The 12,880-nt window shown below is 47.5% G+C and overlaps 1 protein-coding gene and 1 pseudogene across 1 annotated transcript; one reads left to right on the plus strand and one right to left on the minus strand.

Annotated features, from left to right (window-relative positions):
• Positions 1–7,182: 7,182 nt before the first annotated feature.
• LOC147974337 (uncharacterized) lies at positions 7,183–7,959 on the plus strand (annotated as a pseudogene).
• A 418-nt stretch (positions 7,960–8,377) lies between these two features.
• On the minus strand, positions 8,378–12,580 carry LOC147974338 (GDSL esterase/lipase At5g03610-like). Its single transcript, XM_087517414.1, has 4 exons — positions 12,371–12,580; positions 11,917–12,216; positions 9,374–9,639; positions 8,378–9,260 (listed from the first exon to the last, which is right to left on the minus strand). Exons 1-4 carry the CDS (start codon positions 12,426–12,428, stop codon positions 8,736–8,738), a joined length of 1,149 nt encoding a protein of 382 aa, XP_087373540.1. The 5' UTR covers positions 12,429–12,580; the 3' UTR covers positions 8,378–8,735.
• Positions 12,581–12,880: the final 300 nt, after the last annotated feature.

Consider the following 12,880-nt stretch of genomic DNA (forward strand, 5'->3'; position numbering starts at 1 on the left):
CTTCGCGCCCCTCCTCTCACCTCCCTCGACTGGATCGGGGCAGCGCCCCGCGGCCTACTTCGGCGGGCGCCTCCCGCCCCCGCCACCAGGCTGGCGCCCCTCGCCGAGTCCACCTCATCGCCGGACCATGCCGGCAGGGTCCCGCCGGCGCGCACCGAACCCGGCCGCAGCCGCTCCCAGCGAGTCGCCCCGCTCCGACACCCTCCAACGCCGGCAGGCCGCCGGCCACGACCACCACGACCCGTTCCGGCCTCCCCAAGCTCCTCTACTGCTCGATGTGAGCACCTCGCATATTCCCCCATGATGCCGCTGCTGCTCTTACTTCCTGTTACTGCTGCTCATGCTTAGCTACTGCTGCTCCTGCCGTTGCGTTGTCGTTGTCGCTGCGTCGTCCCCTTGCTGCTGGTGCGCCACCGCGCCCTGGCTCCCCTGCCGCCCGCGGGCCTGCTCGTTGCCGGCCCCGCACTCCGTTTCCCCCACGCCGGCCGGCCACTGGCCTCGCCCCGCCACACTCCCTGCGGGCGAGTGCCCGCCCGCCCAGGCGCCCATAGCCCCCTTCCCGTGTGGACTCGGGCGCACACCCGCATGCCCGTAACCGCTATGGCCCCCTCTGGGCCTATGACGAACGGGGCCCGCCCCAGAACGATAAAAAAAAGAGTTAAAGATAAATATAAATAAATAAATAATAAGTAAATAAAATTGTTAAATAATTAAATAATTAACTAACTAAATTAATTAAGTTCATTAATCCTGTTTAACTAAACTAATTAAATGGGTTAACCTAATCTCGTAATTAAGCTAATTAACACTGATTAGTTAGTCTGAGCCTATGACGAATGGGACCCACACGTCAATTTGACCTAGTCCACCTTTGACCCTGCTGACTTCATGATGACATCACGCTGACATCATAATAGCTTTTTCTAATTAAATTAATAAGATAATTCCAATGATGATTAAATCTTTATAAATTAATATAAAATAATACGTAGCTCGGATGAAAATACTTTGTACATGAAAGTTGCTCAGAACGACGAGACGAATTTGAATACGCAGCCCGTTTATCCGCCACGCATCCCTAGCATAGCGAAGACGCAGCTTTCCCCCTCTGTTTCATCTATGCGAAAACGCGAAACACCGGGGATACTTTCCCGGATGTTTCCCCCCTTCACCGGTATCACCTCATACCGCGATAGGGCACCCCTAGCACCGATACTTGTCATGTCATGCATCGCTATGCATCTGTTTGCTTAAATATTTATTGTTTCTCCCCCCTGTTCTCTCGCTAGACACCGGGACCGACGCCGTTGCTACCCAGTACGACTACGGAGTTGACGACCACTCTCTCTTGCCAGAGCAACCAGGCAAGCCCCCCCTTTGATCACCAGATATCGCCTACTCTTCTCTATACTGCTTGCATTAGAGTAGTGTAGCATGTTACTGCTTCCCGTTAATCCTATACTGATGCATAGCCTGTCCTTGCTACTACTGTTGTTACCTTTACCTGCAATCCTAATGCTTAGTATAGGATGCTAGTTTATCATCAGTGGCCCTACATCCTTGTCCGTCTGCCATGCTATACTATCGGGCCGTGATCACTCGGGAGTTGATCACGGGTATATACTATATACTTTATACATGATGCATGTGGTGACTAAAGACGGGTCGGCTTGAGGAGCACCCGCGAGTGGAGTTTTGAGGCGGAGCGGCAGGGCAGGTTCCGACCACCTAGGAGAGAGGTGGGCCTGGCCCTGGTCGGCGTTCGCGGATACTTAACACGCTTAACGAGATCTGGGTATTTGATCTGAGTCTGGCCATTTGGTCTATACGCACTAACCATCTACGCGGGAGTAGTTATGGGTATCCCGGCGTCGTGGTATCAGCCGAAGCCTTCGTGACGTCAGCGACTGAGTGGCGCGCGCCGGATTGGACTGGAAGGCCACTAGGCTAGGTTTGCTTTCGGCCGCGTTCGCAACGTGCAGGTGTACTAAGGGCGATGGGCCCAGACCCCTGGGCGCTTAGGTTAAGACCGGCGTGCTGACCTCTCTGTTGGTCTAGGTGGGGCTGCGATGTGTTGATCTTCCGAGGCCGGGCATGACCCAGGAAAGTGTGTCTGGCCAAATGGGATCGAGCGTGTTGGGGAATGTGGTGCACCCCTGCAGGGAAGTTAATCTATTCGAATAGCCGTGATCTTCGGTAACAGGACGATTTGGAGTTGTACCTTGACCTTATGACAACTAGAACCAGATACTTAATAAAACACACCCTTCCAAGTGCCAGATACAACCGGTGATCGCTCTCTCACAGGGCGTCATGGGGAGGATCAGCGGTTAGGGTTATGCTATGCGATGCTACTTGGAGGACTTCAGTCTACTCTCTTCTACATGCTGCAAGATGGAGGCTGCCAGAAGCGTAGTCTTCGAGAGGACTAGCTATCCCCCCCCTTATTCCGGCTTTCTGCAGTTCAGTCCACATATAATATCCTTATTCCAGTTGATACCAATGCATACATATGTAGTGTAGCTCCTTGCTTGCGAGTACTTTGGATGAGTACTCACGGTTGCTTTCTCCCTCTTTCCCCCTATCCCTTCTACCTGGTTGTCGCAACCAGATGTTGGAGCCCAGAAGCCAGACGCCACCTTCGACGACGATTCCTACTACACCGGAGGTGCCTACTACTACGTGATGCCCGCTGACGACGACCAGGAGTAGTTAGGAGGATCCCAGGCAGGAGGCCTGCGCCTCTTTTGATCTGTATCCCAGTTTGTGCTAGCCTTCTTAAGGCAAACTTGTTTAACTTATGTCTGTACTCAGATATTGTTGCTTTCGCTGACTCGTCTATGATCGAGCTCTTGTATTCGAGCCCTCGAGGCCCCTGGCTTGTAATATGATGCTTGTATGACTTATTTTATTTGTAGAGTTGTGTTGTGATATCTTCCCGTGAGTCCCTGATCTTGATCATACACGTTTGCGTGTATGATTAGTGTACGATTAAATCGGGGGCGTCACAGTTGGCTCCCACATGCTCCTCGATGATCTCATCGGATGAACCACGGTGTCGAGGATTCAATCAATCCCGTATACAATTCCCTTTGTCAATCGGTACGTTACTTGCCTGAGACTCGATCGTCGTTATCCCAATACCTCGTTTAATCTCGTTACCGGCAAGTCACTTTACTCGTACCGTAATGCATGATCCCGTGATCAACCGCTTGGTCACATTGAGCTCATTATGATGATGCATTACTGAGTGGGCCTAGAGATACCTCTCCGTCATACGAAGTGACAAATCCTAGTCTCGATTCGTGCCAACCCAACAGACACTTTCGGAGATACCCGTAGTGTACCTTTATAGTCAACCAGTTACATTGTGACGTTTGGCACACCCAAAGCACTCCTACGGTATCCGGGAGTTGCACAATCTCATGGTCTAAGGAAATGATACTTGACATTCGGAAAAGCTATAGCAAACGAACTACACGATCTTTGAGCTATGCTTAGGATTGGGTCTTGTCCATCACATCATTCTCCTAATGATGTGATCCTGTTATCAATGACATCTAATGTCCATAGTCAAGAAACCATGACTATCTTTTGATCAACGAGCTAGTCAACTAGAGGCTCACTAGGGACGTGTTGTGGTCTATGTATTCACACATGTATTATGATTTCCTGATAACACAATTATAGCATGAACAATAGACAATTATCATGAACAAGGAAATATAATAATAACCATTTTATTATTGCCTCTAGGGCATATTTCCAACATATCCATCACTGATCCATTGCCTACGAGCTTTTCACGTATTGATCTTTGCTTAGTTACTTTTTCGTTGCCACTGTTACGCTTGCTATAAAACTGTTATTGTTACTTTTGCCACCGTTACCATTACTTCCATATTACTTTGCTGCAGATATTAAGTTTTCCAGGTGCGGTTGAATTGACAACTCAACTGTTAATACTTGAGAATATTCTTTGGCTCCCCTTGTGTCGAATCAATAAATTTGGGTTGAATACTCCATCCTCGAAAACTGTTGCGATCCCCTATACTTGTGGGTTATCAAGGTATTGCACTTGCACTAGCACCCATATCACATAAGCCATGATAGCAATGATCTCCTATTTTAATAGAAATAACAGGTATGCCTACAACAGGTCTATTTTTATTTTTAGTGTCAGGTCTAGCAATTCTAGCAGCTTCATCACAGAAGTAAATAACATGCCCATCGATATTATCAGCCAAGAGATCTTTAACCATAGAAATTATAGGTTCAACTTTAATTTTCTCAGGGGGTGTAGATGTTGTAGTATTACTCTTACGAACCACAGTTGAAGCTTTAACATGATCTTTTATTCTAACAGGGAAAGGTGGTTTCTCAATATAAGCAGGAGGAACAACAGGATCAACATTATAAGTGATAGTCTTTTCTTCAACTTTAATAGGTGCAACTACTTTTACTTCAATGGGAGGATTATATTTAAACCACTTCTCCTTAGGGAGATCAACATGAGTAGCAAAGGATTCATAGAAAGAAGTTACTATCTCAGAGTGAAGTCCATATTTAGTGCTAAATTCACGGAAAACATCGGTGTCCATAAAAGATTTAACACAATCAAACTTAGGTGTTATACCTGACTCCTTACCTTTGTCGAGATCCCAATCTTCAGAGTTGCATTTAATTCTTTCCAATAAATCCCATTTGAATTCAATAGTCTTCATCATAAAAAAGCCAGTACAAGAAGTATTGAGCATGGAGCGATTATTGAGAGAAAGCCGAGCATAAATTTTTTGAATAATAATTTCTCTTAAGATCTCATGATTGGGGCATGAATATAACATTGACTTAAGCCTCCCCCAAGCTTGAGCAATGCTTTCTCCTTCGCGAGGCCAAAAATTATATATATAATTACGATCACGATGAACCAGATGCATATGATAAAACTTCTGATGAAATTCCAATTTCAATCGGTTGTAGTTTCATGATCCCATATCATCATATAGCCTAAACCATGTCAATGCCTTTCTCTTCAAAGATAAAGGAAAGACCTTCTTCTTGATAACATCCTCGGGCATACCGGCAAGCTTAAATAATCCACAAACTTCATCCACATAGATTAGGTGCAAATCGGGATGCAATGTTCCATCTCTTGTAAAAGGATTAGCTAGCAGTTTCTCTATCATACCCGAAGGAATTTCAAAGTAAAAAATTTTAGTAGGTTCAGTAGGTTCAGGAGCAACTCTTTGCTCTACTGGTCGGGGTGAAGATACCCCGAACAAGCCCCTCAAAGGATTATGTTCCATAGTAACAAGTGACAGTAAATTTCAGCACAGTATATAAATTTTTCCTTACCAAATTCCATCTACCAAAGGCGCTTCACTCCCCGGCAACGGCGCCAGAAAAGAGTCTTGATGACCCACAAGTATAGGGGATCTATCGTAGTCCTTTCAATAAGTAAGAGTGTCGAACCCAACGAGGAGCAGAAGGAAATGATAAGCAGTTTTCAGTAAGGTATTCTCTGCAAGCACTGAAATTATCGGTAACAGATAGTTTTGTGATAAGGTAATTTGTAACGGGTAACAAGTAATACAAGTAAATAAGGTGCAGCAAGATGGCTCAATCCTTTTTGTAGCAAAGGACAAGCCTGGACAAACTCTTATATAAAGGAAAGCGCTCCCGAGGACACATGAGAATTATCGTCAAGCTAGTTTTCATCACGCTCATATGATTCACATTCGGTACTTTGATAATTTGATATGTGGGTGGACCGGTGCTTGGGTACTGCCCTTCCTTGGACAAGCATACCACTTATGATTAACCCCTCTTGCAAGCATCCACAACTACAAAAGAAGTATTAAGGTAAAACTAACCATAGCATGAAACATATGGATCCAAATCAACCCCTTACGAAGCAACGCATAAACTAGGGTTTAAGCTTCTGTCACTCTAGCAACCCATCATCTACTTATTACTTCCCAATGCCTATCCCTAGGCCCAAATAATGGTTAAGTGTCATGTAGTTGACGTTCACATGACACCACTAGAGGAGAGACAACATACATCTCATCAAAATATCGAACGAATACCAAATTCACATGACTACTCATAGCAAGACTTCTCCCATGTCCTCAGGAACAAACATAACTACTCACAAATCATATCCATGTTCATAATCAGATGGGTATTAATATGCATAAAGGATCTGAACATATGATCTTCCACCAAATAAACCAACTAGCATCAACTACAAGGAGTAATCAACACTACTAGCAACCCACAGCTACCAATCTGAGGTTTTGAGACAAAGATTGGATACAAGAGATGAACTAGGGTTTGAGATGAGATGGTGCTGGTGAAGATGTTGATGGAGTTTGACCCCCTCCCGATGAGAGGATCGATGGTGATGACTTCCCCCTCCCGGAGGGATGTTTCCCCAGCAGAAAAGCTCCGCCGGAGCTCGAGATTGGTTCCGCCAAGGTTCCGCCTTGTGGCGGCGGAGTTTCGTTGTGAGCTTGCTTATGATTTTTCCTTGGACGAAAGACTTCATATAGCAGAAGATGGGCACCAGAGGCCTGCCAGGGGGCCCACGAGACAGGGGGCGCACCCAGGGGGTAGGGCGCGCTCCCCACCCTCGTGGCCAGGGTGTGGGCCCCCTCTGGTTGATTCTTTCGTCAGAATTTTTTATATATTTCAAAACGTGCTTCGTGAAGTTTCAGGACTTTTGGAGTTGTGCAGAATATGTCTCTAATATTTGCTACTTTTCCAGCCCAGAATTCCAGCTGTCGGCATTCTCTCTCTTCATGTAAACCTTGTAAAATAGGAGAGAATAGGCATAAGTATTGTGACATTATGTGTAATAACAGCCCATAATGCAATAAATATTGATATAAAAGCATGATGCAAAATGGACGTATCAATATGAGGCAAGGAAAAAGTTGCCAAGAATCAAAATGTGCACTCCGATGTTGGTGCAAGCAAGCAAAGTGTACACTCCCCCTATTTTTGAAGCTTTCCAAAGTGAATATGAAAGATCCATGGCCTTGCACTAGAGTGTTGGATGGAAATAACAAATTCGCTGTTGCTATTGGGAGGTTGCATGGTGATTTGACTTATGAGGAGGAGGAGGAGTGCATAGTGATTGGTGATCCTTTGACCCAAACAGCTTCATGTAGTTGACAAATGTTCAATAGGGTGGGAATATTGTGTGGACTTAGTTTGAAAGTTCTTGATTTGATGAATGTAAAGACATTGCCAACACATTATGTCCTAAAGAGATGGACTAGAGAAGCACGCAATGGAAGTATACAAGATAGACAAGGAAGGAAAGTGGTAGAAAATCCAAAATTGGAAGCTCAACTTTGATACAAAGATATGTCTCATAGATTTCACGATATGGCATATAAAATAGCCAACTCTCCCGAATGTCGTTTGTTGTTAGAAAATGCACTTGATTATCTTTGGCCACAACTAGAGGATAAACTCAATGCATCAGCTACTAGTGCTATGAATGGATGTTCCAATGACCAAGAAAATTTTGATCCAAATGTGCAGCAAGCCAATGACTTGCTTAGTTCTGTAAAACTGAAGAAGGAGGTTTCATCTAAAAATTTAAGGAGAAAGAAAACTTGGTTTGATAAGTTACGCAAGGGGAGAAAGCAACCTAAATCAGCGGCAACAACAAAAAAGAAGAAGCAAAGGTAAGTTGCAGTATGTATGTACTATCTGTTGTTATTCATTCCTAAACTAACAAAATGATTTTTCATTTACATTGGCAGCAACAACTACAAAAGAAAAAAAGATAGTGTGCAACCTCAAGTGCAAGTGGAGAATGATGGCACAAACAGAGGGAGTCCCACAGGAGAAAGTGAGAAGTGTCAAGAATACGATGCAATCGGCAGCTTTACCGAGCTCTTGACAACTTCACGAGTTGACGATGCTATCTTTATGATGATCTGATCTAGTATCTTCAAAGTTGTTAGGCAGTATTTTCGACAGGTTAACTACAGTATTTTGGGGAGTTAATCAGTCTTTTTTGGCTGAAGTGTACAAGTGAAATGGCCTGCTTTTGTGTACATGAATGATTATTCAATATTGGCATTTCTTGCTGTAGCATTCGAATGTTATGTGCTACAGCCTTTTAATGTCAAATGCTACTGGATTCGGTGTCAAATACAATTGAATTGTTCAACTTTGATTGCATAATATAGTACTGTATAATCTGTTTAATTTTTTGGGTTACAATCTGTTTAAATCAAACTGAATCGAAGCACACTGTATCGTTGTTTGCTGCTAGACTGTACTGTTGTTTGCTGCTAGACTGCAAAACTGCTAAGTCCTGTAGTTTTTGCCTGTGTCTCACCTAGACCGTTGGATGTGTTTTGGATGAAGATTACATAGCTAAAGTTACATGGCTAAAGTTGCAGCTTGTCTCCCTGCAACAAACGACAACCACTTGACAAGAGTGGTAAGCTATATGAAAAACATCAAAAAAAAATCCCTGCAACAAACGACTGACACTTCCAAAATTCCCAAGCACCCGAGAATTAGCAGACACGTTGTTTGTTTGTTTGTCGCATCGCGACAGCTGGAGAAAAATTGATGTTTCCAATAAACAACAGTAAAAAAGCTAGCTTCAGTTGGTCAGTTGCTGCCTTTTAAGGGCATGTTACGTGTTGGTTAGTCGGGACTGCTGGCGATGCATCATAATATGGCCATCTTCGTTTCATGTCAGGTCAGACGGAGAGGAAGCTCTTGACGGCGGCCCTGAAGGTGCGCGCCACGGCGGCCCAGGCGGCCTGCGTCGGGTGCACGTCGTCCCAGTAGAAATAGCGGCCGGCGTCGTCGCATAGGGTGTACTGCCGCGTGCCGTTCTCGTCCTCCTCGCCGCAGTAGCCGTCGGGGCGGAAGCTCTCGCAGCACGGCCGCAGCGTGCTCTTGAACCTCTTCTTGTCACTGTCACCATTGCTATCGTCGAGGAGGAATGCGGCGAAGGGGGTGTGGACGTCGAGGAGGAGGAAGGTGCGGTTCTTGGGATCGAGGGCGCTGAGGACCGACCGGAGTGCGGCGTTGTGCTGGGCGGCGCCGGCGTTGGCCAGCGGGTCGCAGCCGGTGTAGTTGAGCAGGCGGGTGAATGTCGGCGTGCAGCCCATGGGGTGCAGGTTGGTCACCACCACCCTCCGCATCCCCGCCTCGTCGCGCAGCCGCCGGAGCTGCTCCCGGAGCTCGCGCACCACCGTCGGGATGTACGCGATCGCCGCCTGCACGGATAGCAGCATTACAAAAACTCCGTCAGTCAGTCATGGGTAAGGTTGACGCCTGGCATTAACAGATAGTAGCAGCGCGGTTGTTGCATTGCATGGTGATCACGTACGCTGGTGCCGTTGTCCTTGTCGGCGGCGTAGGCGTAGTCGTTGCCGGAGACGACGACGAGCGCCGTCCGCTTGCTGCAGCCCCGCTGCTGGCTGTTGTGCATGGCCTGGAAGAGGTCGATCTGGGCGCTGATGTTGCGCTGGAAGTTGCCGGTGTCGAGCACGCCGGCGCCGCCGACGGCGAAGTTCATGCCGCGCGCCAGGGTCTCCGGCGACGCGTGCCGCCGTGCCTTGTAGGCCACCGGCGTCCGCATCCCCAGCGCCGAAGCTGCACTCACATTCATATGCCGCGTCAGACCAAAATAGTCTACGTCGGTGACAGTACAAAACACTCATCTGAAACATGCTTTCTCTATCCAAAAATACTTATCGGAAAAATGGAAGGAGGAGAGAGTAGATTTAGTGTTGATCTCATGGTGTAGTATAACTATTTGCCTAACCTGAAAATTTCATCTCAGTCACTTTCATCAGGACCACCAGATCCTCATCCAACGGCCAAAAAAACATGCATTTTACTTCCTCCCGGCCCCTCTGCCATGCGCCGCTTTGCCCTCTCCATCGCCGCCCAAGTCATTCCTCTAAGCCATACCCCGATCAACAACTTCAGTAACAAACCGGTACTCCCTGACCCGCACCCGTCAAATTTCGGACTCACTCCCGCCGGATCTCCTCATCCATGACCGAGGCTCGCCATCGGTGCACCTCACAACGTCCTCATGCAATGCAGAAAATGACTGACGCTCAAATTGTTTTCAGGTTACCTGACGTTTAGCAAGACTGTATACCTATTATAAACTAATACTAGCAACTAATTAATCTAGCTTTTTGCTGGAAAGGGGAAGATGCCAGGGGTGTGGCTGGAGCTGGGAATATCTTACTGTCCCTTTCTCTGACATGGAATGGAAGTACACCAAGTTCTGGCATTAGTAGTTAGCAGATTCAGATTTGCTACTAGTAGCTTTTAAGACCTTTTTTGGTTATATAAATAAATAAGCAAAATAATGTGCGTGGCGCACATGGCAGCACGTAGTCAGTACGAGAAAGATCTGGCTCGCTAGTGATCTACACCGTACACATTCAAATTTCCTGACGAAACAGAGCATCGCCATCCATTGCACGGGGAATATGCAACGCTATACTCCCTCTTTCTGGTTTATAAGGTTCAATTCAAAAATCTCACCAAGCAAAATAGATGATGAGTGTTGAAATATTTTTTGTAGTTTGCAAAAGCACCCAATTAATACATTTGTTTTCCTTAAAAAGTTATTTTTACGAATGCAATAATTGCAATGCATGCATGCATAAAGTGCATGCATTGATCAATTTTCTCTTAATACTTGCATGCAATGGTTTAATGCACCTTGAAGTCTGAACATGTGATGGGGAACAACTAAATTGAGCCTTATAAAATGGAAAAACTAAAATTTTAAGATAAGCCTTATAAACCAAAAAGAAGAGAGTAGTTGTGTTTATATTATGAGTTGTAATTACCCCGCAGTTGATAGTGTAGGTGTAGGTGAGTGCGATGCACCACCACCCTAGCGTAGCCTAGCTTAGAGCATCTCTAATGGCCGCATAAAAATTTGGCGCCCAATAAAAGTTATAGCGCGCCACTTTAGCATATTTAGTATGTCAGGATCAGCATCGCTTTTGCAGACGCCTAAAAACACGCGCACAAAAAGCACACAGTGCAAATTGTGAAGCGCGCGCAATCCAGAGCCCAAAATATGCTGCGCGTGATAGCGTTTTTTATCGCGCGCCCAAAAACTTTTAGCGCTACAACATCGGCTGGAGCTGTGCGGCGCCAAAAAAACAAAATTTTAGTGCGCGGAGCTTTTTTTGGCCGCATGTTGGAGATGCTCTTACGTCGCTGTGCCTAGCTGCTTTGCAACAAAAATGTCGGTCTGATGGTGAGAGGGCCAGCCGGCGCTTGAGACAAGCCGACACACATGTCCGTCCATCCCTGGGACTCTGACCGGAAGAACTGCTCGAGTTGGAGTTGCACTGGACGGATCTGCGTATGGTGTGTGTGCCCTACCATGTCGTGTCATGTGCATGCAGTGCAACGAGTGGTAACAAGGGTAGTAGTAGGTGAAGGAACCAGTCCAGATTCACGAGGTTGGGCGTACGCGCAGGCGCATGTGCGCGCGTGGACTGCTGGAGTTATTAGTTCCATGCATCCTCCATGTGTGTCTGTGTGGGCACATAGGTACAGATGCATGAAACAGGGAATGGCGCCGGCCGGCGTGTGATCCGGCCAGCCGCCGGCCATTTTGCCGGCGACAAGCAACTCAGGCATCTGGCATATCATGTTGCACCGAACTGGTAATTTCGAAGAAGATTAGTTACCGGCCGTCCGGCGATGTAGAAATCAACGGATCGGAACCAGCTACTGCTATGTCGTCGTCTACCAGCCTAGAGATGTATCTATTGGACGGACCTTCCCTTCCCTTGGATGATGATGATGACGACCCAACGATCAACTACTGGTAATTAATAGTGAAGACTAGCAAAGGAGGAGCAGAGTGTGCTTGGTAATGCTTACCGACGAAGTCGGTGAGGACGCGGCCGTCGGAGAAGCGGCCGGCGGGGCGACGCGGGAAGGTCTTGCCGTAGGGGTCGTACCAGGCGTGGGTGAGCTCCCGCCCCAGGTTCCCCAGGTTGCCCGTGTCCGCGTACGAGTCGCCGAACACCCACAGCTCCTCCGCCGCATGCTTCCGATGATGACGATCACGACTCCTCCCCTGCTGCTTGCTCGCCCACTCGCCGCCGGCAGGGCAGCCGTCCGCCGTGGACGCCTCCACCGCCGGCAACAGCGCCCCAAGCACCAGCAGCATCCCAAGGCCTTAAGTTCATCAGAGAGACAGAGAGCAATCAATGATTGTATGCCCGGGCAGAGAAGCAGAGAGCGAGCAAGAATTGAAGCGAGAGCCAGCGTGGTTAGCTGACGAGCAATAAATGGCATCTAGCTTTACAGGGTGGATCCACTGGCTGCTTACAGATAAGAAGGGCTCCGGCCGCGGCCACCGACGGCGAGCGGCTCCGGCGACGCTCCATGGCCTCGCGGCGCGCTGTGGAGGAGGTGTGGTGTGTGGCCGCTTCGCACCCGTCTGGCGCCCTACCAGCGATGGCGCGGTTTGTGGTGTGGAAGGCGGAGAGGGATTCCCCGCAAAAGAAAAAAGGAAGGACGGAGAGGGATGGGCCGGCCCGCCGGTGGGCTGGCGGTATTTATAGACGGCGTGCAGCTAGCTGTACGCCATACATCTCCCTGGCCGCGATGAGAACACATGGAGACACACCGGCAATCAGCGGACGCCGCCATCAATATTCCTTCCCTTCTCGAAACCCTAGAACGGCGCCCATGTCTGCACCCCTGCATGCACGCATGGTCAACACGTACCTGTATGCCGACGCTGTTTTTGATATCTTTTATAATTTGCTGGGATTTTCCGCGTATATTTGACTCGGGAGTGCGTACGTATATACAGTATGTTTTGTTCTTTGGCTTT

Source organism: Triticum urartu, chromosome 4A (genome assembly GCF_056163025.1).
Source record: "Triticum urartu cultivar PI428250 chromosome 4A, HENAU_Tu73, whole genome shotgun sequence".
Classification (NCBI taxonomy): Eukaryota; Viridiplantae; Streptophyta; class Magnoliopsida; order Poales; family Poaceae; genus Triticum; species Triticum urartu.

Excerpts from the sequence above, each read along its gene's own strand:
- LOC147974338 (XM_087517414.1), bottom strand. The coding sequence starts at position 12,428 with ATGGAGCGTCGCCGGAGCCGCTCGCCGTCGGTGGCCGCGGCCGGAGCC. Across the intron at positions 9,640-11,916 it reads CGTCCTCACCGACTTCGTCG|CTTCGGCGCTGGGGATGCGG; the intron begins GTAAGCATTACC and ends ATGTGAGTGCAG. Across the intron at positions 9,261-9,373 it reads ACAAGGACAACGGCACCAGC|GCGGCGATCGCGTACATCCC; the intron begins GTACGTGATCAC and ends CTATCCGTGCAG.